Source organism: Leopardus geoffroyi, chromosome B3, assembly GCF_018350155.1.
Source record: "Leopardus geoffroyi isolate Oge1 chromosome B3, O.geoffroyi_Oge1_pat1.0, whole genome shotgun sequence".
In the NCBI taxonomy this organism is placed as follows: Eukaryota; Metazoa; Chordata; class Mammalia; order Carnivora; family Felidae; genus Leopardus; species Leopardus geoffroyi.
Window position 1 is genome coordinate 125,082,203 of NC_059337.1, and position 24,700 is coordinate 125,106,902.

At 37.7% G+C, this 24,700-nt stretch overlaps 1 protein-coding gene and 1 long non-coding RNA gene across 12 annotated transcripts in view; one reads left to right on the forward strand and one right to left on the reverse strand.

Moving 5' to 3' along the window:
* The first annotated feature begins 1,061 nt into the window (after positions 1–1,061).
* Positions 1,062–23,548, forward strand: LOC123584158. The gene is made up of 3 exons (XR_006705205.1): positions 1,062–1,103; positions 13,971–14,061; positions 23,389–23,548. It is a non-coding gene; the product is annotated as an uncharacterized LOC123584158 (long non-coding RNA).
* CEP128 (centrosomal protein 128) overlaps positions 15,752–24,700 on the reverse strand; it is a 398,658-nt gene continuing 389,709 nt past the window's right edge. For 3 of the 11 annotated variants that reach the window (XM_045451749.1, XM_045451753.1, XM_045451748.1), the window contains 2 exons: positions 23,352–23,475; positions 15,754–16,507 (listed from right to left, as the gene is read on the reverse strand). In XM_045451749.1, the coding sequence (XP_045307705.1) occupies positions 16,348–16,507; positions 23,352–23,475 (284 nt within the window). In that variant the 3' untranslated portion in view covers positions 15,754–16,347. Of the gene's footprint in view, positions 16,508–22,336; positions 23,476–24,700 lie in introns of those variants that run through there. The other 8 variants (XM_045451757.1, XM_045451756.1, XM_045451754.1 and 5 more) reach the window with 4 other exon arrangements.

Below are 24,700 nucleotides of genomic sequence, written 5' to 3' on the forward strand. Positions count from 1 at the left end.
TTCTGTTCAGTAATACAGATGGTCTCATCTCCTTTATCTCTACCTCTTATCATATTGTACAATGATGACTGATACTGAGAATTATGCCCCTGAGGCATGCTAGGTCTAAATCATAAAAAAAAAAAAAAAAAGACAAAATTCATTGTCTTGCTGGTTAAAAAAGTCTACTCATGCATTTTAGAAAGATTTCTAACTGGAAGAGTTGAGGCCAGAAAGCATTTCTCATTCAACCTAATTTAACTCCAAAATGCAATTAACAGCAACTCCTCAAGTCCCAAATACTCACAGCATCTGAAGATTTATGTATTACCAGAAGAGTCACAGGTTTATCCTAAAATATACCTGAGAGTACCAGCTTTCTCGCATTTATTTCCCAATGTATGCCAACTCTTAGTATAAAAGTAAGCTTTTTTTTATAATTGCTTATAGGTCCTGGCTTTAAATTTCCCAAAGGAAAGTCTGCATTTTGGGGACTGTTTATAATTTTCATATTGCTCATTTGCATCCAGCATAACTGAAATTTAAGTTCAGTTCAGCAAATCATCCCTCAGCAAGTGATAAGATAACTAGCCAAGTGCAAGCCATTATGTGCGCACATGGCTAAAGAATCTCATCAAGGACCTACGACTATTTGTGAGTGTCCCTCATGATTGCACATTTTAATGTGCATTATATTTTGTTTTTTAACCTTAAAAAGACGTAAGGCACATTGAGGCATTCCCATCATGTAAAAGTAGTTTATAAAAAACACATTCCACAAGTAAGACCCACACTCAGAAAATGGAAATAAATTAAGCAAGTGAACAAATTAACATACCTCCAAAACAGAAAACCAAGACTTAAAATATTGTACACCTTAGTGAAATAACAGCTGCTCTTATTAAAAACCATATATTCCAGGGAGAAGCCAAGGTGGCAGAACAGCATGGAAGCTGTTTGTGTGTCTTGCGTCCATGAAATACAGCCAGACCAACACTAAACCATCCTACGCACCTAGAAAACCGACTGGAAGATTAACACAACAATCTGCACAACCTGAACCACAGAATTCAGCAGGTACGCGACACGGAGAGCTGAACTTGGGGAGCAAGAAGCCCCGAAAGGTAGGGAGCCACTTTTGCGGGTGGAGAGAGGACGGAGACTGGGAAGGGGGGGGAGCATACAGGAAAATCACCCCTCCCCAAAAGCAGCTGGAGAGAAAGTGGAAAATTGGAAACAGCCGCAGGGACTAAACTAAAAAGGGAGAAAGGAGAGAGGAGAGGGTTTAAATTCCATTAAGACTGTAAACAAGGGGAGCACAAAGGCTGCAACTCCGCAGCTCCTTACCTGGCGGTGCTCTGGTGGGAAGGGTGAAGACCCAGGAACAGAGTGGGGTCCGGGAGGTTCTCGGACCACACGGGGAAAAGGGGTCCCACTGCTTAAGGACACTTGGTAGAGACTGTTGAAGCCACCTAGTCCCAGCAGACCTCGGAAGGCAGCCACTTTTGTTGGTGCTGGGGCAAGGTTGTTGAGGGTGAAGCCTGATGCCAGATGTGTGTTGCGATTTTCCATGGTCCCAGAAACGCTGAGGCTACACTGTCTCGTGATTTTTTTTTGGGGGGGGGGGGGCGGGCTGGCACCTGGCAGGTCTCGGCGCACTGGCAACAGCAGGGTCCAGCGGTTGTTCCTGGGTGCAGCCGACTTTCAGCCATTGCTCAGTGAGACCCTCCTGCACAGGGGTGGAGCGGGTCAAAGCCACAGTCCTTCGGAAGTAAGGGGCCAGGGAAAACAGCCGTATCTGAGACAAAACTTGGGAGAGAGGTACCGCCTGGGGCCTGGTCACTGAGAGTGGAAAAGCGGGGAGTGGACGACAGCTGAAGACGATGGGCCAGTGCGCGATTGCTGATCAGGGAGAACAGACTGGGTGGCTGGAGGGCGCCATTTTTCACCGCTCCCGCACATGCGCATGCGCACCAAGGAGCACTTGCAACCATCCACCTCAGTAGGCTAGCAGCTCCATCTAGTGGAGAGCGGAGCTGTTACACCGAGCCCCACCCAGCTGTGCCATATTCCCTCTTCAAGAACACAAGCCTCACTCGCTGCTTAATTTATGGACTACAAAGAGCTACATTGACTGACCTCTAGGAGAAAACGAAGCAATTTCAGTCCTACTTCAATCTGTTAGCAGGTTCATCTATTCAATTTTTTTTCCTCTCTCTTTTTCCTTTTTATCTTTTACAATTCTTTTCTTTTTCTTGAATACAGAAAGAGAAAAAACTCATTTTTATTTTCAACTTTTATTAAAAATATCTGTCTTTAATTTTTATTACTATATTTTTCACTTTTGTGGAAATTTTTTCAAATTCTACTTTACTTCCATCATTTTTAGTCTACTTCGGTGTACTCACCTTTTCAAATTTTCAAACAATTTCCTTTATTTTCTTTCTTTTTTTTCTCTTTTTCATTTTTTTCTTTTTCTTGAATGCAGAAAGAGAAAAACTTCATTTTTACTTTCAATTTCTTTTAAAAATATTTTATTTAATTTTTATTACTATATTTTTTGCTTTTATGTAAATTTTTTCAAATTCTATCTTACCCCCATCATTTTATTTCAGTCTACGACAGTGTATTCACTTTTTCAAATTTTCAAATGATTTCTTTTTTCGTCTTCTCTTTTTTATCTTTTTTTCTTTTTCATTTCTTTATTCTTAAACACAGATAATGAAAAAAATCATATTTTTTCTTTTTAATTTTTATTACAAATATTTTCGATAATTTTTTCTACTATATTCTCTACTTTTGTGTATTTTAGTCTACTTTAGTGTATTAATTTTTTCAAATTCTCAAACGATTTCCTTTTTTTTTTCCTCTCCCCCACCCTTTTGTTTTTGTTTTTATTTCTCTAATCTGTCAAACCACTTTCTACACCCAGACCAAAACACACCTAGGATCTAGCATCATCTATTCGATTTTGGTGTGTGTGTGTGTTTAATTTTTAATTTTAATATTTCTTTTAATTTTATTTTTTTTAATTTCAATTTTTGTACCTCATTAATTCTTTTTCTCCCTTCAAAATGACAAAACGAAGGAATTCACCCCAAAGGAAAGAGCACAAAGAAACGACAGCCAGGGATTTAACCAACACAGACACAAGCAAGATGTCAGAGCCAGAATTTAGAATCATGATAATAAGAATACTAGCTGGAGTCAAAAATAGATTAGAATCCCTTTCTGCAGAGATAAAAGAAGTAAAAAATAGCCAGAATGAAATTAAAAATGCTATAACTGAGCTGCAATCACGGACGGATGCAGCGGTGGCAAGGATGGACAAGGCAGAACAGAGAATCAGCGATATACAGGACAAACTTATAGACACTAACGAAGCAGAGAAAAAGAGGGAGATTAAGGCAAAAGAGCACGATTTAAGAATTAGAGAAATCAGTGACTCATTAAAAAGGAACAACATCAGAATCATAGGGGTCCCAGAGAAGGAAGACAGAGAAATAGGGGTAGAGGGTTATATGAGCTAATCATAGCAGAAAACTTTCCTAACCTGGGGAAAGACACAGACATCAAAATCCAGGAAGCACAGAGGACTCCCAGTAGATTCAACAAAAACCAACCATCAACAAGGCATATCATAGTGAAATTCACACAATACTCAGGCAAGGAGAGAATCATGAAAGCAGCAAGGGGAAAAAAAGTCCTTAACCTACAAGGGAAGACAGATCAGGTTTGCAGCAGACCTATCCACAGAAACTTGGCAGGCCAGAAAGGAGTGGCAGGATATATTCAGTGTGCTGAATTAGAAAAATATGCAGCCAAGAATTCTTTATCCAGCAAGGCTGTCATTCAAAATAGAAGGAGAGATAAAAAGTTTCCCAGACAAACAAAGGAGTTTGTTTAAAGGAGTTTGTGACCATTAAACCAGCCCTGCAAGAAATTTTAAGGGGGACTCTCTGAAGGGAGAAAAGATGAATATATATATATATATATATATATATATATATATATATATATGTAAATAAATAAATACCAAAAGCAACAAAAGATTAGACAGGACCAGAGAACACCACCAGAAACTCCAACTCTACAAGCATCATAATGGCAATAAATTCATATCTTTCAATACTCACTCTAAATGTCAATGGACTCAATGCTACAATCAAAGGACATAGGGTAACAGAATGGATAAGAAAACAAGACCCATCTATATGATGTTTACAAGAGACCCACTTTAGACCTAAGACACCTACAGATTGAAAATAAGGGGATGGAGAACCATCTATCATGCTAATGGTCAACAAAAGAAAGCCAAAGTAGCCATACTTATATGAGACAATCTAGACTTTAAAATAAAGACTGTGTCAAGAGATGCAGAAGGGCATTATATCTTAATCAAGGGGTCTATAGACCAAGAAGACCTAACAATTGTAAACATTTATAAGCCAAATGTGTGAGAACCCAAATATATAAATCAATTAATCACAAATATAAAGAAACTCATTGATAGTAATACCATAATAGTAGGAGACTTCAACATTCCACTCACAGCAATGGACAGATCACCGAATCAAAAAATCAACAAGGAAACAATGGCGTTGAATGACACATTGGACCAGATGTACTTAACAGATATATTCAGAACATTTCATCCTAAAGCAGCAGAATACACATTCGTCTCCAGTGCACATGGAACATTCTCCAGATAGACCATTACTGGGACACAAATCAGCCCCAAGTAAGTACAAAAAGATCGAGATCATACTGTGCATATTTTCAGACCACAATGCTATGAAACTCGAAATTAACCACAAGAAAAAATTTGGAAAGGTAACAAATACTTGGAGACTGGAGAACATCCTACTAGAGAATGAATGAGCTAATGAAGCAGTTAAAGAAGAAATTAAAAAGTATATGAAAGTCAATGAAAATGATAGCACCACAACCCAAAACCTGTGGGACACAGCAAAGGCGGTCATAAGAGGAAAGTATATAGCAATCCAGGCCTTCCTAAAGAAGGAAGAAAGATCTCAGATACCCAACCTAACCTTATGCCTCAAGGAGCTGGAAAAAGAACAGCAAATAAAACCCAAAACCAGCAGAAGACAGGAAATAATAAAGATTAGAGAAGAATTAATGCTATCAAAACCAAAAAAGCAGTAGAACAGATCCATGAAACCAGAATCTGGTTCTTTGAAAGAATTAACAAAATTGATAAATCATTAGCCAGTTTGATCAAGAAGAAAATGGAAAGGACCCAAATAAGCAAAAATCAAGAATGAAAGAGGAGAAATCACAACCAACACAACAGAAATAAAAACAATAATAAGAGAATATTATGAGCAATTATATGCCAATAAAATAGGCAATCTGGAAGAAATGGACAAATTCCTAGACATATATACACCACCAAAACTGAAACAGGAAGAAATAGAAAATTTGAGCAGACCCATAACCAGTAAGGAATCGAATTAGTAATCAAAAATCTTCCAAAAAACAAGAGTCCAGGGCCAGATGGCTTTCCAGGGGAATTCCACCAAACATTTAAGGAAGAGATAAAACATATTCTCTCTAAACTGTTCCAAAAAATAGAAATGGAAGGAAAACTTCCAAACTGTTTCTATGAAGCCAGTATTACCCAATTCCAAAACCAGACAGAGACCCCACTAAAAAGGAGAACTATAGACCAATTTCCCTGCTGAACATGGATGCAAAAACCCTCAACAAGATATTAGCCAACCGGCTCCGACAATACATTAAGAAATTATTCATCACGACCAAGTGGGATTTATACCTGGGATACAGGGCTGGTTCAATATCCGCAAAACAATCAGCGTGATTCATCACATCAATAAAAGAAAGGACAAGAACCATATGATCCTCTCAATAGATACAGAGAAAGCATTTGACAAAATACAGCATCCTTTCTTGATACAAACCCTCAAGAAAGTAGGGATAGAAGGAGCATACCTCAAAATGATAAAAGCCATATACAAGTGACCCAATGCTAATATCCTCAATGGGGAAAAACTGAGAGCTTTCCCCCTAAGGTCAGGAACAAGTCAGGGATGTCTAGTCTTGCCGCTGTTATTCAACATAGTATTAGAAATCTTAGCCTTTGCAATCAGACAACACAAATAAAAGGCATCCAAATCAGCCAGGATAAGGTCAAACTTTCACTCTTAGCAGATGACATGATACTCTATATGGAAAACCCAAAAGATTCCACCAAAAAACTGCTAGAACTGATTCATGAATTCAGGAAAGTAGCAGGATATAAAATCAATGCACAGAAATCTGTTGCATTCCTATACACCAACAATGAAGTGACAGAAAAAGAAATCAAGGAATCGATCCCATTTACAGTTGCACCAAAAACCATAAAATACCTAGGAATAAGTCTAACCAAAGAGGTGAAAAATCTATACACTGAAAACTATAGAAAGCCTATAAAGAAATTGAAGAAGGCACAAAGAAATGGAAAAAGATTCCATGCTCCTGGATAGGAAGAACAAATATTGTTAAAATGTCGATACTACCCAAAGCAATCTACATATTCAACACGATCCCTATCAAAGGAACATCAGCATTCTTCACAGAGCTAGAACAAATAATCCTAAAATCTGTATGGAACCAGAAAAGACCCTGAATAGCCAAAGCAATCTTGAAAAAGAAAACCAAAGCAGGAGGCATCACAATCCCAGACTTCAAGCTATACTACACAGCTGTCATCATCAAGACAGTATGGTACTGGCACAAGAACAGACCCTCAGATCGATGAAACAGAATAGAGAACCCAGAAATGGACACACAAAAGTATGGCCAACTAATCCTTGACAAAGCAGGAAAGAATATCCAATGGAATAAAGACAGTCCTTCAGCAAATGGTGCTGGGAAAACTGGACAGCAACATGCGGAAGAATGAACCTGGACCACTTTCTGACACTATACATAAACAGAAACTCAAAATTGGTGAAAGACCTCAATATAAGACAGGAAGCCATCAAAATCCTCGAGGAGAAAGCAGGCAAAAACCTCTTTGATCTTGGCCGCAGCAACTTCTTACTCAACACGTCTCTGGAGGCAAGAGAAACAAAAGCAAAAATGAACTACTGGGACCTCATCAAAATAAAAAGCTTCTGCACAGTGAAGGAAACAATCAGCAAAACTAAAAGGCAACTGATGGAATGGGAGAAGATACTTGCAAATGACTTATCAGATAAAGGGTTAGTATCCAAAATCTACAAAGAACTTATCACACTCAAGACCCAAAAAACAAATAATCCAGTGAAGAAATGAACAAAAAACATGAATAGACACTTCTCCAAAGAAGACATCCAGAGGGCCAATTGACACATGAAAAAATGCTCAACATCACTCATCATCAGAGAAATACAAATCAAAACCACAATGAGATATACCTTACACCTGTCAAAATGGCTAACATTAACAACTCAGGCAACAACAGATGTTGATGGGGATATGGAGAAAGAGGATCTCTTTTGCATTGTTGGTGGGAATGCAATTTGGTGCAGCCACTCTGGAAAACAGTATGGAGGTTCCTCAAAAAACTAAAAATAGAACTACCTACGACCCAGCAATTGCACTTCTAGGCATTTATCCAAGAGATACAGGTGTGCTGTTTCGAAGGGACACATGCACCCCCATGTTTATAACAGTATTATCAACAATAGCCAAAGTATGGAAACAGCCCAAATGTCCATCGATGGATGAATGGATAAAGAAGATGTGGCACAGACACACACAATGGACTATTACTCGGCAATCAAAAAGAATGAAAAAGAATGAAATCTTGCCATTTGCAACTACGTGGATAGAACTGGAGGGTATTATGCTAAGTGAAAATAGTCAGTCAGAGAAAGACAAAAATCATATGACTTCCCTCATATGAGGACTTTAAGAGACAAAACAGATGAACATAAGGGAAGGGAAACAAAAATAATATAAAAACAGGGAGAGGGACAAAACAAAAGAGACTCATAAATATGGAGAACAAACTGAGGATTGCTGGAGGAGTTGTGGGAGGGGGGATGGGCTAAATGGGTAAGGGGCATTAAGGAATCTACTTCTGAAATCATTGCTTCACTGTATACTAACTAATTTGGATGTAAATTTTAAAAAATAAAAAATAAAGTTAAATTACAAAGTTAAAAAAAAACTTAAAAAAAACCATATATTCCATCAGTATGGTATTTTGTAGTTTATTGCCTTTCCCACCTTGGAAAAATTATGTTACAGTTATATGGCCCCATATTAACATTTTTTTGGCCTTTTATAAGTAACAGCTTTGAAACTGGACATTCAGCTATCCATTAAGTCAGTTGCTTGAGAAAAGCTTTCATTTTTTTTTCTCGCTCTTTAGAATGCATCAAAAGAATGATTCAGGGAAACCATAAAAGGATTAATTCAAAATGATGAAATTATAAATTGTAAATGCACCCCTACACACACACACACACACACACACACACACACACACACACTTTGTTATCCACAATGTCGAAAGCATGGTGCAGTCACATCACCCATACGTACTGCAGATTTCTATTTTGATGTCATTAATTAGTCCAGAATAATGACTGAGATCGAAAGTCCCACACACCATGAAAAGTTTGAAGGTTTTTATGTAGAGAAAAGGGTATTTGAGGAGGCTGATATTACCAGGCTTCTTTTTTCCATTTTCCAAAGAGAATCCTACAGGTTGTAGTCCATTTTCCTGTTTGTTAATGATAAAATGCCTTGTATTCTACTAGCACTTTCTGAAACTCTTAAACTTCACTGTCTTCCTGAGAGAACTCTGCCCTGAGGGAAGAAATAGTTTTCTTCACCCAGGGCCTTTTTCCTTGTATTAATATTAATATCCCATGAGAATATTAGCTCTGGAGGAAAGAATTTGGTGGCAAAATTCCATATTTACTCATGAAATCCACCCCCAACTTGCACTCACACATTTTAATAGGACAGTCAAAGGAAAAGCTCCCATTCCTACCGCCCTTTCTTCACGCTTCCCGTCACCTCCTTCTGACACCCACTCTGGGTTTCTTTTCTGTTGGTTTTTGTTTGTTTGTTTTTCCTGCTGAACCAAAAGCCACTTTTACTAGCAGAGGCTCTTCTTCAGAGTATATTTTGTATTTATGAGGGCAGAAAAGTTTTAAGTTAAAAAAAAAAAAGACTTCCTTGGCCTTGGCCTTGGCTAGAGTGTGGAGACAGAAAATGGTGTGTGTCCAGCCCTCTAGGCTCTAACCCCACCTGGCTGCTTTCTCCCCTACCTGGCCCTGCATCATGGGTTGCAGGAAGTATATATCAAAGCCTCATGTACCATCCAATCTCAGCCAGATTTCAGCAATGTAGTGGAGTTGACAACAGTTGTCTCTCCTTCCTCTCCTAGAAATTCTGTTTAGACTTGCTGAAAGAAAAGAAACTCCTTGGTGCTACTGAATCTTTAAAATGACTTTTACAGGGCTATTTGCATATATGGCCGAGTGACAAGGAACATGAACTCAGGAGCTACTCTCTGCATTCAAATGTATGCTCCATACTTGATTTTGAATAAGTTACTCAATCTCTTTGTGCCTCAATTTCCTCATTCGAGATATAGTTTTGAATGAAAATGATAATATCAACCTCATAATGTGAGGATTAAAGAAGTTAAAATATGCAAAGTGCTTCAGAATGGTGTTGGCACTTGGTACACAGTATGCATTAGGGTTATAATATTTAAATCTTAGGGGCGCCTGGGTGGCTCAGTTCGTTAAGCGTCCAACTTCGGTGAAGGTCATTATCTTGAGGTTCATGGGTTTGAGCCCCGTGTCAGGCTCTGTGCTGACAGCTTGGAGCCTACAGCCTGCTTTGGATTCTGTCTCTCCCTCTCTTTCTGCCCCTCCCCTGTTCATTCTCTCTCTCTCTCTCTCAAGAATAAACATTAAAGAATTTTTTTAAAGTATCTAAATCTCTCAGACACACATGAAAATTTGAAGACATGTCTGTAGCAATCTAGTGTGTGTGTGTGTCTCTGTATATAGAGTTGACCTTTGAACAACATGGGGGTTAGGAACCCTGACTTCTCACTCAAAAATCTGCATATAACTATTGACTCCTCCAGAACTTTACTAATAGCCTACTATTGGCCATAACCTGATAACATGAGCAGTCAATTAATACATATATTGTATATGATTCACATACTGTATTCTTACAATAAGGTAAGCTAGAGAGAAGAAAATGTTATTAAGGAAATCATAAGAGAAAATATTTATAGTACTGTACTGTATTTATTTTAAAAATCCAAGTGTAAGTAGATCTGTGTTCAAAGCTGTGTTGTTCAAGAATCTACTGTGTCTATGTATATGTGTATATAATATGTATATAATATATACATAATATATGTAAATATATATTTATAAACTTATAATATAGATTTATATATAAATAAAACCAGCACTCAGTTAATATTTGGTGAATTAATACCATCTAACAGAGTAAGCATATTATCTAGAATGTAATTAGCTTTATCACTGATTGTTCTATATTTTGGGTGATACATTGCTGTTAATAAATGGAGACAAGAGTCTCAGGTTCAGTGTAGACTTGTATGGATGACATGGCTCAGACCTAGATAGTAAAGTAAGAAACATTTATGGAGAATCACTATGTGCCATGTTCTGAGCTTGGCATTTTTCATGTGCCATTACTTATAAGTCTCTTTACATCTCTTTTAAATACAGTAAGTTCTATTGTGCAGATGAGATAAATGAGCTCAGAAATGCTAAGTAAATTACCCAAATCACACAGATAGTAAGTTGGTGGTAAAGGTAGGATTCTAATCCTACACCACTTTTAAGCAAAAAATAAAAATAATAACATGAGGAAAAGAAAAAGATGGGATATGCAAGGAAAGTGATCTTATTTATTGAATAAATCATTGACAAAACAGGTTTATAATTCCAGCATGGTTTGGTATGTCTTAGAATCAGCTTTGAAGTAGATATTCAGACTACATACTGTCCACTTTTTAAAGTTTATAAGTTTTTTGAGAGAGGGTGCACAAGCAGGGAAGGGAAAGAGAGAGAGGGAGAGAGAAAATCCCAAAGAGGCTCCACACCATCAGCACAGAGCCTGATGTGGGGCTCAAACTCATAATCCACGAAATCATGACCTGAGTGGACATCAAGAGTCGGACACTTAACTGACTGAGTCACCCAGGTGCCCCTCAACTGTCCATTTTTAATCCTGTGAAGAAGGTCATTGTACATGTCAATAGTAGACTTAAGCATTAGCAGAGATGGAAAGCCACTTAGAAGACCATTTGGTTCAACTTCCTTGGTTAACAGCTAAGACACTTCGGGTGGAGTGACAGCCTCAGTGCCTTACGGGCAATTAGCAGCATAAGCAGCTGGGATTCCTGTGGACCCCACATTTCTCCCCTACAGCATGAAGAATAGCCAACTGGGACACCACAGTTTTAAATCTATCCATTTACATGCATGTGAATTCTAGTTCATTTTAAATATTCCAATTCCTACTTTAGCATCTGAACCTAAAAAGAATATTAAAATGATTCTTAAAATTCTTTGGGAAGATACAATAAATAATAATATTCTCTAGTGGAAAACAGAGGTTATCTCTAGGAACTTCTATTTTTAAAACAACCCAAATTCTGGTATTGTTGTATGCTGTCAAAATGAGTACAAAATTTAAATATTGTCTGGGTGGGAAAACAGACTTTTAAAGAGAAAGTGTTGTTTTTCTTCATGCAGAGAGGAATTAAAGGGACCTTTAAACTTTTTGTTGTTGTTAGATTGCATTCCTTCACCAAATACTTAGAGTATCAAATAACAATAATAGCAGGAATCCTTCTTTCCTTGCATATTTTGTGGTACTAATTACAGCGCCGAGTTCTTGATAGTCATGGATTAGTGGTGCCTCTTCCTACACTCAGTATATAATATGACTTTATGACAACAGTCACTGATGTTACGTCAGCTACTACTGATGACCAATTGAGGTAGGAGATGGCTCTTGACTATTCCAATGTTTATGTTGTTTCCAACCACAAAAAGCATGGTATGCACTTTTTTTTTCATCTTTTTTTTTTCTTTTTTTACCATTTATTTATTTTTTGACAGAGAGAGACAGAGCATGAGCAGGGGAGGGGCAGAGAGAGAGGGAGACACAGAATCCAAAGCAGACTCCAGGCTCCGAGCTGTCAGCACAGAGCCCGACTCGGGGCTCAAACTCACAAACCTTGAGATCATGACCTGAGCCGAAGTCGGATGCTTAACCGACTGAGCCACCCAGGTGCCCCGGTATGCACTTTCTTAGTTGTACCATCAGTAATGCGAAGTCCAAAGGCTTACAATTTCTTTCACAGTGAATACCAGAAGTTCATCGTTAATAGCACTCTCTCTTATCAGACTGCCAAGTGTGAGGCAGCATGATGGACCTATACTAAAAAAAAACTGGACCATCTAGCTATATCGTAGGACAAAACCATATCATGGACCCTGGGAAGTCTTGTTAATGTGAGTTATAGAAGACAGTTATAATGTGAAAAGCACATTATCCGCTGCCTCAGAAACATTGCGTTATTACAAACATCACAAAACAGCCGAGGATACCAGACCTGGGGAATCGCAAACTTTTCTACCTAAACTTCCAAATGTGCCAAACATCATTTTGGGAGCAAGGATGGCAATGGCAGTGTGCAAAGGAGGGAAGTACTAAAAGTAAAGACAAAGAAGGATGGAAATACACAATTCTAAGTGATTTTATAGCAGATACTTAGCCCAAGTCAGCAAATAAATTGCCAACTGACAAGAAATTGGCACACGAACTAAGCAAATTTCTCAAGCCAAATGTCCAGAAATAAAGGAATGCTTTTGGGACCGAATAGGCAACAAAACCACAAGAAGCCACAAGTTGGCTGGGTATTGTAAGGCCTAGAAGGCCCAGCAAAAATTTACTTGCTCTATCATATAGCGGGTGAAGCACAGCTTCCGGAAGATAATATTGAAGTCAACAATGATGGAGCAATTGATGTTAATAAAATACTACGTTGCAAAATCAATTTGGGATTTAAGGGACCAACACTGCAATCTCAGGGATTTTGTTCCATATAAACCATCTGGTGGAAAAGTCCTGGTGAAACACGTGGTGATGACAGGAATCTCTATAAAAATCCACAAATATGATGGCCAACACATACTCAGGCCTCAAAGCACACTTACACAAACACAAGGGAGATGGTGTATGCCATGATAACACAGATATTTTACTGATATCCGGTATGGGAAAATCAGCACATTTCATGTGTAGGAAATTAGTCACTAATATTGGTGACATAGGGATGTTATCTGATCAGTGTGATATCCTTGCCATTCAAAGTACTGAGGCATTGTTTAAACCCTTAGGCAGAAATTCCAAGAATAACACTGTGATTGAATTTTCATGAATACAATCAGGGAAATGGTCTGTTAAGTGCTGAAAGACATTGCAAATTTGGCTATCAAGATATTAATAAACACCTTTGCTTATTGTAGAGAAAAATGATTGAGAGTGTGGGGTGGTTAGTCAAGTTACTGAATGCATTTTAAACACTTAAAATATGTCAGCTCCCTTGCTAGGTAAAACACAGTGCCTTCTTCTCTAGTGAAGCATCTTACATTTAGAAATATAATTATTTTGATAGCATCTATACATACTACCTCAAATAAACATGCTTTCTAGGTACCAATGGTTGATATGACAAATTTTTATATAGCTTTCAAAGATATTGATTCTGGATTCACACTGATTTAAAGAATTGGGAAGATGTTCAATCTATGATGTTATCAAAATAACAATTAAAAACTGAATCTTGGTTCCAAATTACACACATTGTTTTGGATATTAGACCTTTGGCTGGTAATTTGAAAAATGCACTGCAAATATTAAAGTGGTGATAATTTACTTTGGTCTGACCTTCCCAGATCCTACCTGGATTCCAAACATTACCTAATGGCTCTTCACGCAAGTTATGGGTAATGTGGGAATTAGCTGTCATGATGCTACCAGCAAAAGGTAAGTAATTACTCTGTTTGGTAAAAGACAATGTTGCTTTTGTAAAATTGATCAAACATTTGTATAAAGTTGTGTTGAGATCAGTATCAAAATAAACATAGATTTCACTCAGGTAGTTGCTACTCTGATAAGCTTCAGTTACCACATTAGGAAAGCTGGTAAGTTTCAAATGTGTTGGTTGCACAGGTAGAAGGACCAAACAAGATTCCTTTCACATCCATGCTCTCAACATATAACCCTGGGGTTACAGACCCTGGAAGATAATTAAGTTACTCTCCTTTATATGCCTATGTTGTTTCCGGTTCACTTGTAATCACTCTCTGAGAAGAGAAATAGACACTAAATATTTAAAGGTAATGGAAATTTAGCCAGAACATCTACTTATATGAACACTGCATGGGAAAGTTTTTCTCTAGTTGCTCTGTGGTACCAGTGTCTGTGACTGTACATCCCACTGAGAAATATAGAGTCCCAAAGGGTAAAATTAAGGGTAGAGAACATCTGACCTCAATCATGGGCGTCAGGATAAGAAATGCATAACACATGGTCAGTGATCCCAAGGTTACTGCAGACAGAGGATGGCAGCTGTTCAGTTGGACATCTGGATCTCAGTGGCTCCAGAACTGGATTGTTCTCACATGAGATCTGTCTATGAGAAGCTCAGCCCATCTTCGGTAACGGTTCTGAGAATTTGAATCTAAGCTTTATGTAGTGCCCAACAAATGGTAAATTTTCACATATTCACAAGATCCTTGTTTGTGGAAAGTAAACGTGGCCCAAAAGCAAAATATGAAAACAAGGATCATTTTGATGTTGTATGGCTCTGTCCAAACTGATACTTCACCTTTAGTGTTTACACTCAAAAGAGATCAAGGATAATGTAAGGGTCTTGGCTGTCTTCCTATATTATTTGATGTGATCTAAATACATACAATTTTTCACCTGCTTTCTTAAAAAAGTTCAATTTCATTCCCTTTTCTGAGAAGGGAAACAAATAGCAAATTGTTGATGGGAAATGAAAGTTTAGCATATGCAAGTCTGGGTGAGTATGTAAATTTAGTTGTATCAATTTCAAATGGTGTATTATGTAACTATTATAATTGGTAACTAGGAATTATGAAATATTTGTATATTTAAACATATACACCCAGCTAATCAAATTTATCAGTGAACCAAATAAAGGAATTATATTTAAATTCTTAAAAATTACAAGGTTAAGATTGGCAATACATACAGAAGACTTTTCTGACCAATGAAACAAGATATAATAGGTTCACATTGCATGAATGAATTTAAAAAAATAGATACACATTTGAATTGATGGAAATAATTTCTTGGGTGGAAGGCCACCAATGCAGAGTAACTTATGAATGTTAAATATGTTGTAGGCACAGTCCCTGTTCAACAGTGGAAAGTTTTTCTAAACAGATCACAAAAGGTACAATAAACTGCATTTGTATATTTATGTAAGCTTCTTTTTTTTTAATTATCTATATGATTAGTTGGTAAAAAGTCTAAACCATAAAAGAATTGAAGATATTTTATTATCATTTTTATTGTTTTTGAAAAAGAAAGAGTGTATGTGCACAAGCAGGGGAGGGGCAGAGGGAGAAGGAGAGAGAGAATCTCAAGCAGTATCCACTCCCAGAGTAGAGCCTGACATGGGGCTTGATCCCATGACTGTGAGATCATGACCTGAGCAGAAATCAAGAGCTGGACACTCAACGGACTGAGCCACCCAGGTGCCCCTAATTGATATTTTAAACACAGTTTAAAGGGTTATGCTGTTTGCTTAATTTACTTGATATTGCTATTTATTGTAAGAATTGTACATTTCAGTTGCTGCAATTAGCTGGAGTGGGGGCTTTGCAAAGACTCTGATATGGGGCCTATCCACTGTAGTTGCTCAATAAATAATCACTCTTTCAGAAAAACTTTCCTTAATGTAAGATATACTGTAATATTTAAATCAATTGCTTAGAAATTGAGAAGTTCTTGAGAAGATTTAGTGAATATACTTTACAATTGGGAGAATTCTGTGTAGGTTTCAATTTAGTCTATTCCTAAGCAAATGAGAAGGGGAAGCAACTCAATTTCAAACAAATATTTCAAATTATCAGTCATATATAATAGGGGGAGAGGTACAACATGTAAGATAAAAGGCCAAGACAAATTACATATGGCCATTGTTAGTCTTCCAAGGACTGAGAGATGGAATGATACATTAAATCCCACATCTCAGTCGTAGACAGTGAGGGAAAGCTGGATGAGACTTAACAGTGGTCATTACACCAAAATCTTTTTAAAGATGACAATGTCAGAGTCTGGAAATGTTACTCTGAAACACAGTGTGGATGGCTGTGAGCTGCTGGTATAGACAAAACAAAACTGCATGTGAAATGGTAACATAGAACCAATGTCCCAAATCAGGTTGCTTCCAAGTAACCTGGGAGGATGGAAAGAAAACAGGATCAGAACTCAGCCCTAAAGAAGTTCGCACCCTTTTCATAATCTAATACTAGTTCTACTCTTGAAACCAGTGAGAGGAATACACCTATTCCCGACCTGAGAATTTGTAGTTAACCAGCTCTCAGGTGCTATTGCCACTGCTGGCTTGGGAACCACATTTTGAGAACCAGGGGTTGAAGGAATACTGGACAAAAGGATACGTATCTTACAGAAAACTATGATTTGTTCTCAATGGAATCTAATCAGTAGGTTTACATGCAGTTAAAATTAAAAAAATGAGCAATGACCACCACTGTTAATTTGCAACAGTCAAACTAACCTCACAAAAGCCTTCTCCAATGGAAAAAATGGGAAAGTCTTTCCACGGTACACATTGGCTTTATTGGCTGTGGTCTTAGTCAAAGCACAGAATGAACCTTGGCCAGCAGCATGAGGTCTCTCAAGCTTGCAGCTGTTGGGAGGAGACTGCTCTGCCAGTGACTCTGGGCAGGAAGTGCCTCGTTAGAACTGATGCATCTATTTTATTCTGCTCAGAAGAAAAAAAAAGGCCAAACTCCCTAGGTCTCTCCAAACATCTTTTAAACTGCCCAACCTCCCCAAAGCCACCATATTAGATGGCTTTACTGCCATGGCTGCCTGATTTCTGGTAACTGACAGCTGAGGTTCAGTATGATGGGAAGTTTTCAGAATGCTAAGCCATAAATCAAGCCTGTATCTTCACTCACGGTGGGCTTAACGACAGCATAAATAAAATGAAAATCCCAAATGACAGACAAGCACAGGGCACTCTGACTGAAAAATATCTGAAAGGAGGACACTTTCCATCCAGATCCAAACTGCCAGAAAGCAGTCCACAAAGAACATTAAAGATTAGTGCAACGTGCCTCAGAAAGGGGACTTAATAGGGCACAAGTTCACAGCACTTCTCCACTTTGCACAATGCCGCTTTCCAGGACCCTGCATCAGATAAAGGATGCAGTGCTACCGCAGTTCCTTTCTCTCAAGTAAACAGTTTAAAATGTGTGTTGTTGAAGGCAACCCAGCTTCCTCTGTGTTCATATCATTTTACAGAACTCCTGCCATCCTTCATTCCCTTATCCAGCTAAGTGCTCAGCAATAATGGACAAACAAAATCTAAACTAGCATTACCACTACCCTAGGGATAACACTGAATACAAGTTATGCAGTATGATCTGATAATAGCTGGCTTCAAGTGCTGGCAAAAAAAAAAAAAAAAAAAAAAAAAAAAACCACAACCAAAAACCAAAAAAACCAAACCAAAACAAAACACCAAACCCTTATAAAGGGGATATATTAGAAACTTAGATTTTAAATTCTATGTGCAATGTGACACATTTTGGGGATTGCCCTTTCGGCTTTCAGGTAAAAATTAGGTGACATAAATAGGTTCTTCTGATATATGAAGTACATATAAATACTGCTCTGAAAAAAAGCTGTGCACAATCACAAAAGGATGAAGAGGAACCATCTTGTTTTAACCAAAAGAAGCATTTTTACCCCTGGTTAACAGACCAGCCTACTTCATTAGGAAAAAAATGATCAGTTAATTACTAATCTCACTAACTCTTTATGGTTGCCATTATTCTGATGTCTTGAAATGCAGGCACAGGACCAGCATTACTCCAGTCCACAGGCTGGCCCAAGTAAAGGACATAAAGGTGCTTCCAAAGATTCTTGAGGAAATGACTATGGATTCCAGAGAAAGAAATCAGAGAGAGAGAGACAGAGAGACAGACAGCCAGCCAGACAGACATACAATTGGAGGAAATATTTCCAATTGAAATAGAGTATTTCAAGAACAAAGGGAGATGCACCGTCTCAAAGTAAAGATTTTCATCTTGTTGGCCAAGTGTTTTAAAAGCCATTTGAGCTCTTGGTGGCTTCAAATGATTCAAAAATACAACTGACTCTAAAATGGAAAATTTGTAAGAAAATAAAAACAAACAAAAGGAAACCGTAATTTGATGGAAAACCTGATACTATAAAATTTAGACTTGTCCTTTTTCTTTTTTTTTAAGTAGGCTTCACACCCAAGCACAAAGCCCAACATGGGACTTGAACTCACCACCCTGAGATCAAGACCTGAGCTGAGATCAAGGATCAGATACTTAACCGACTGAGCTACCCAGATGCCCCAGGACTTGTTAATTAAAAAAAAAAATCCCCAAAAAACAAAAAAAACAAAAAAAACATTTTAAGAAAATATTAAATCACTGTCAATTAGTGACTAATAAGCATATAATATTATCCTCCTTTCCCTCAGAATAAGATATTTTCTTACTTTTAAATTATAACATCTGAACTGTTGGTAGTTTAATATCCACTAATTTTGTTTAAAAAATATTGCTTCAAACCAGTATTCTGATCTTTTATACTGCTGACACAAAGCTCCAATATTTAAGGATAAATTGTTAACTTTTTAAAATTTAAATAATGCCAGTCAAAATGCTTTACTAAAGAATGAAAAATGAGGTTGTCAAATCATGGGGATCTATGCAAAAATGACAGAAGATAGTCTGGGCATGAACGTCCAGCATCTGCCAGTTTGAGGAAGAGCATTCATTCTGGAATGGCAATTGAGTGACTTCAATGCCTTAAAACATAGCAAGTTATCATTAGAATTGCAGGTGATTAATGTATGGCTCTTATTTTAGTATAGAATTCTTTTCATGTTCTCATCTATATGCTCAATGGCATAAGACTCTACATTTTGACAGGTGGAGGTCATCAGATTACATATTGTTTTGACTATCCTCCTGAAAGGCAACTAACATGCTGTTATGTTCAGAAATCCAGTATCCTCCTGCAGAGAACAAGGCAACAAGTTCTCATCCACAATTGTCACATGGCTTTGTACCATGTCAGAGTCAAGCTGTGTTACAGAAGATACCCAGCCACAGAAGTTTTCCTAGGCTTTCAACTCTGAGTAGTCAGCCACTTGCCATTTAAATCCTTTTGCAGTTGGTGGCCCTGGAAGACATGCAGGTGCTCCAAACCCCTGACAGTCTGCCCCTTCATTGTAGGTTGTAGTTGTTAGACTTCAAAGATCAACAGTTGAGGCTGACCTGGTGGAACACGAGGAATGACCTGAGTTGGGTTTGGATTTAGGTAGGATGTGGGCCATAGGTGTGGATAAAGCAGGAGAAGCTAAACTGGGGGCAGATGAGGTTAGAACTGGAAGGTTGGTCTGGTTTCACCAGAGCAGAAAAATTGGTTTACTTTGTTACTAATCAAAAGCAAGGGAGACTTCTCTGAAATTTGTTTGGGGGCTTGGAATCTAAAAGTTCTGTTTCTAGATGTAAGCATTTCTCCTAGCCTTAAATTAGATGTGTCGTGTTTTGTACGGAAAGGAAACTAAATGGAATCTTTCATGGTTTAAATTTCTTTCCTCAAATAGGGATAAGCTGATGTTTTTATTGCTAAACATTTGAGAACTTAAAAGTTGAAAGATGTAACTATTTTTATATCATACTTTGGTGCATGAAATGCCTTTATATACAAACTTTCCCAAATTTTCTTTCCAGCTTAAGGTTCATGGTAGTTTTGATCCAAGAAAACCAGATGCCTTCGTGAGGACAGCTTCCTCGTTTGAAGGCCATGAACATCACAAATTTCTTTCTTTTTTAAAAAAGTAAATTAAGAGGAAATACCGGGATAGTTTGTTTGAGGAGGGGGTGTAAGAATCTTGGAAAAGGAATAATTTACTCAATGATCATTCCTATTCTTGGCTATTAAATGATGTATAGTTGGGTTTATAGTACAAAACCTGAGTAAAACAATTTGAGATTCCTAACCCTTTCCTAAAAAGGGTCTGGCTAAGTAAATATACCCATCTAATTATGTGTAAGAATTTGGCTCCATTTAAAATAATATTTGCTATTTTAATACACATTAAAGAAAATGTAACAATTACTATGAGTGTAAATACACCTTACATATACCACTGACCAGAGCCTCAAAAACCTTAGCTGAAAAGATGAAAATGAAAAAAAAAAATAGGCTTGTTTTCTGAGCTAAGTAGGTAGGCACTTCTAATCTATGTAACCTTTAAATTCAAATGCCTTATGTGTACTTTTTTGTTAAGCTATAGAATTTATATCTTTTATTAGTAAAGATATGTAAACTGTAACAATAAGAAGAAAAGCCGGTGATTCTGGGAAACTGGATGCATAAGATGTTATGTAACCAACCGGTTTCCAACCTTTAAATCAGACACTAGTCAAGGAAATAATAATAACCTTAGCCAATGGGAAAAACATCCAGCCAGATTTCTCCCAGCTGTGTTTCTCCCTTCTGTGGCCTTCAGTAACTTCAATGGAAGTTTAGTGTGTTTAGGGAGAAAGATGGCCAGAAGAATCAAAATTATTAAACCAAAAAGGTCAATCTTCAAATTAAGTCTTGGACCAGGCTCACTGCAAGAATAAGGTTGATCCCTTCCAATGTCCCAGTACTATAAGCAATATGGCTGACCAACCACAACTCAAATGGGGCTGATATCACAGGTTATTCTGCCAAAGGGGTGAGTGAAGGAAAAACAGTTGCTGGCTTTGAAATGTACAAATCAAGCTATTAGTGTTTCCTTAGCATTCCTTTTGATTTCCAACTTGAGCTTACAGTGACTGACTGCAAGAGATAGGAAAAAATCCTCTGAGAAGACAGGTCCTTGGATTCAATTCCATATAAACAGAGGGCCAAGGAATTTTGACAAAATTTTTGCTCACAAAAAGTTGACTTTGCCTTTGAAGTTCTTGTGTGTTCCATATTTAAAGTCAGACACCTTCATTCATCCAACAGTAGCACAAGGCCTTCAATAATATGATATAATGGCTTTATTTTTTTCAGATTAAAAAAGGTCTTTCATAAGGTCCCTCTCCATTCTGTTATAAAATCATCAGCTAATATGTTTTCAAGGATTTTCCAGGTAAATAACCTGTGTTACCTTCAACTTTCAGGTCTAACTGGCCTGGTGTAATTTTTTTAATGGCCACAGAGGTACTAAGAGTGGTTTAAATCAATTCCTACTAAAAAAGAATGGAGTGCATGGCATTCCTACTAACACATTAAGGGAAAAGCTATTTAACTCACTTTTTATCCATAGGATTTAAATAAAATGTGTTAATATTGTCCCTTATTTTCTTCCCAGTTAGTCACTTAGATCCAAGGAGATAAAATATTACAGTATTGGTCAACACATCAATGAAAATATTGACAGAATTTCTCAATACCCCCAGTATTACTATAGTGTAATATAGGTTCTGAGAAACACCAGGATTGTGAGCTGCTCCTTCAAAAAGGGCTACTCCCACTAAACCCCACAGTGCTCATTAGCACAGTAACGGCTTGAAGTCCTGAGGTTAGACAAAACAAAACCAAACCTGTTTAATGTTGTCTAATGCAGAGTTTCTCAAGCTAGCCTGAACACATCACTCCTTTTTCATGCAATTCCTAATGCCAAATAAACTTCGGGTCATGCATAGCTGTTTGTGTCTCTTTTTTCCCTCTTAGCGCAATGACTGCCCCATAGTAGGAACTCAATAAAAGATTTTTGTCATGAATAAATGGTAAAACTCATGGTTGTACACTCAGAGCTTATGGAGATTGTATTATGTAATCTTTTGAGACAAAGATCTCTGTTCTCTGTAGTAGCCTTTCCAATCAAGTTCATAAACAAAGAGTGTCATTTGCTCTGGACATTCAAATATAGTAAGTTAGTAAGACATGGTGGTGGAAATAGAAGCATCTTCACAAATATGAGAGTAAGCAAGTACACTTTAAAGAGCACAAATGTAATTACGAAGGCATTGCTTTATTGCCCTTGTCCCTATGAAGAATTTTCCATCATGACCCAGTGGGATTTAGCTCCTGGATGTTTTACCTTTCATCAGCATCATTAGAAATCTTTCTCCACTGGTAGATTAGCATGTAAAGAGCAAAAGTTCTTAAAAACCGTTTGATGTCAAAGAAGGCTGAGATGCTGAAGTAGATAGTACCGAATTATGAGAGAACTCTTGCGGAGTAAATCTCATGACACAGGAGTCTGGGAACTTTGAGTCTGGTGAGAGTAAAACCAATGATGGTCCAGAATATGACAAAGTGATTGCAGTGAGATATTTGGCCACAAAAAGATAAATAAATAAGTTGTGCTATGAATTCTTTACAGTGTTCTACAATTCAGGTATCACTTGTAAATTCTTTATTGCTATTAAAAATGGATGATTGGGAATAAAATTTTAAGATACTGCATGTACTAACAGACTGTTTGGATGATGAATGTAACAATCCTGAGCGTTTATAAAGCAGACCGTCTGGTATTATATATGCATATCTCCATGACATGTTATAACACATGATAATTTATTAGGGAGCAAGCATTTTTAAAAATCGATTGTATATAAACACTCCCTGAGTCGAAAGTGCTGACAACTTCTGCCTCGAGGGGAACTCATTTCCCTCCTGTTTGGCCAGTAATTATTAAAACATCCCAATTATATATCCAAATTTTGGTTCAAAAACTGGCTGACCATGCCTGAAAAAGGAAAATGCAAAGTGAAAAATATCTCTCTTTCTCGGCTGGTATAAGTTGCCAATAAGTTAGTTGTATGCTATTCATGAGCTGATATTACTTGGATTAGTTTAACTTCTATAATTTCCAAAGACCAAGTATAGTGTTATTTTAGTCAGTGTTTGGCAATGCTAAAGAGCAGAAGCTGTAGATATGTCTGCTTGATAATCCAGGCCAGACTGCAACAAGGACAAATATGCTATTATTTGTGAAACACTCATGTAGAGCAACAAATTACATTTTGCTTTTTTTGCTTTCATATTCCTCCTTTTTAGACTGTGGACTTGTCCCATCCATTGGTAAACTGCTGGCATCTTCCTTGATTGAAGGTGAATCTGGAGTAACTGTTCTTTTGGTAAATGCTGGAAAGGCAAGAGAAAAGACAAAAATAAACCTAAATGAATAAAATCCTTGGGCTGACAAAATTGTAAGTAATCATTGTATCTGATCTAGTTTTTTGTAAACTTTACAAGGACTAACAGACCTTCAGTGTAGGAATAAACGTAATAAGTTCACTGTATTTTGGAAAACATTTATTCATATGATGTAATTTGGGAGGGATCTGAAGAGTATCTGAGAGTGGAAGATGTATGTTTGGTCAATATATAACAATACAAAGCACACACAGAATTTTGGAGGGAGAAATGTTAAGGGCCTTCTTTTTACAGAATCTTCTTTGTTACACAAACTGAGACTAGATCTGGAATCTAGGTTTACTGTTTTTCTACTACCTACTTACCTCCCTTCTGAGCTCCAGATAGGCATGTCCAACTACCTACGGGAAATCTGCCTGTCTGATTTCTAATCTCTGATACCTGCCCATTCCTTCTTGTCTCCTTCTTAGGAAGTGATATACTCCTCCCCTCCAACCCTGGTTTCTCAAACCTTAGTTCCCTCCTTCCTTTGTCCTGTCTGCTCTCCCCATCCAACTTAAGAGTAAATACTGAAGATTCTCCCTCCCAAATTCACCCTAGTTCTCAGGCTTCACACCATCTCCATTACTATCGCCTCAGCCCAAGCCACCATTTTCTCTCTTCCCATTTTCACTGTATCCCCTTCACCACACCACCACAACCAGAATTATCTTTCCAAAAGGTAAATCAGATTATGTCACTCTCCCACACAACCCATCACCTCCATCCTCCAACAGCCTCCCAGGAAACTTAGAATGAAATCCAAACATGGGACTGTGGCAAAAAGGCTCCCGTGGAACTTTACCTTTCCTTTCTCTCTCCCCCAGACCCCCTCACTCAATGCTCCAACTCTCTAGAAGACCATACCCCTTTTCTTCTCTGTGGCCTTCATATTTATTGCTCCCTCTCTCAGGAAAACTCTTCCCACCCAATTTCAGCTCAGCTGGTTCTTGCCACTCAGGCTCCAGCTCAGCTGTAACCTCCTCGGAAAGGACTCTCCTAATCACTGATCTAAAGCAGTCCTGTTTTCCAGGCGATTTCCTCTCATTTTACCTTCACAGCACCAATCACCATTTTAAATTGTTTACTTGCCACCACCTGTTTCTTCTATGAGAGAGGTGACCACTTCTGTCCTGCTCACTACTGTATACCCCCAAGCCAAACAGAGAGCCTC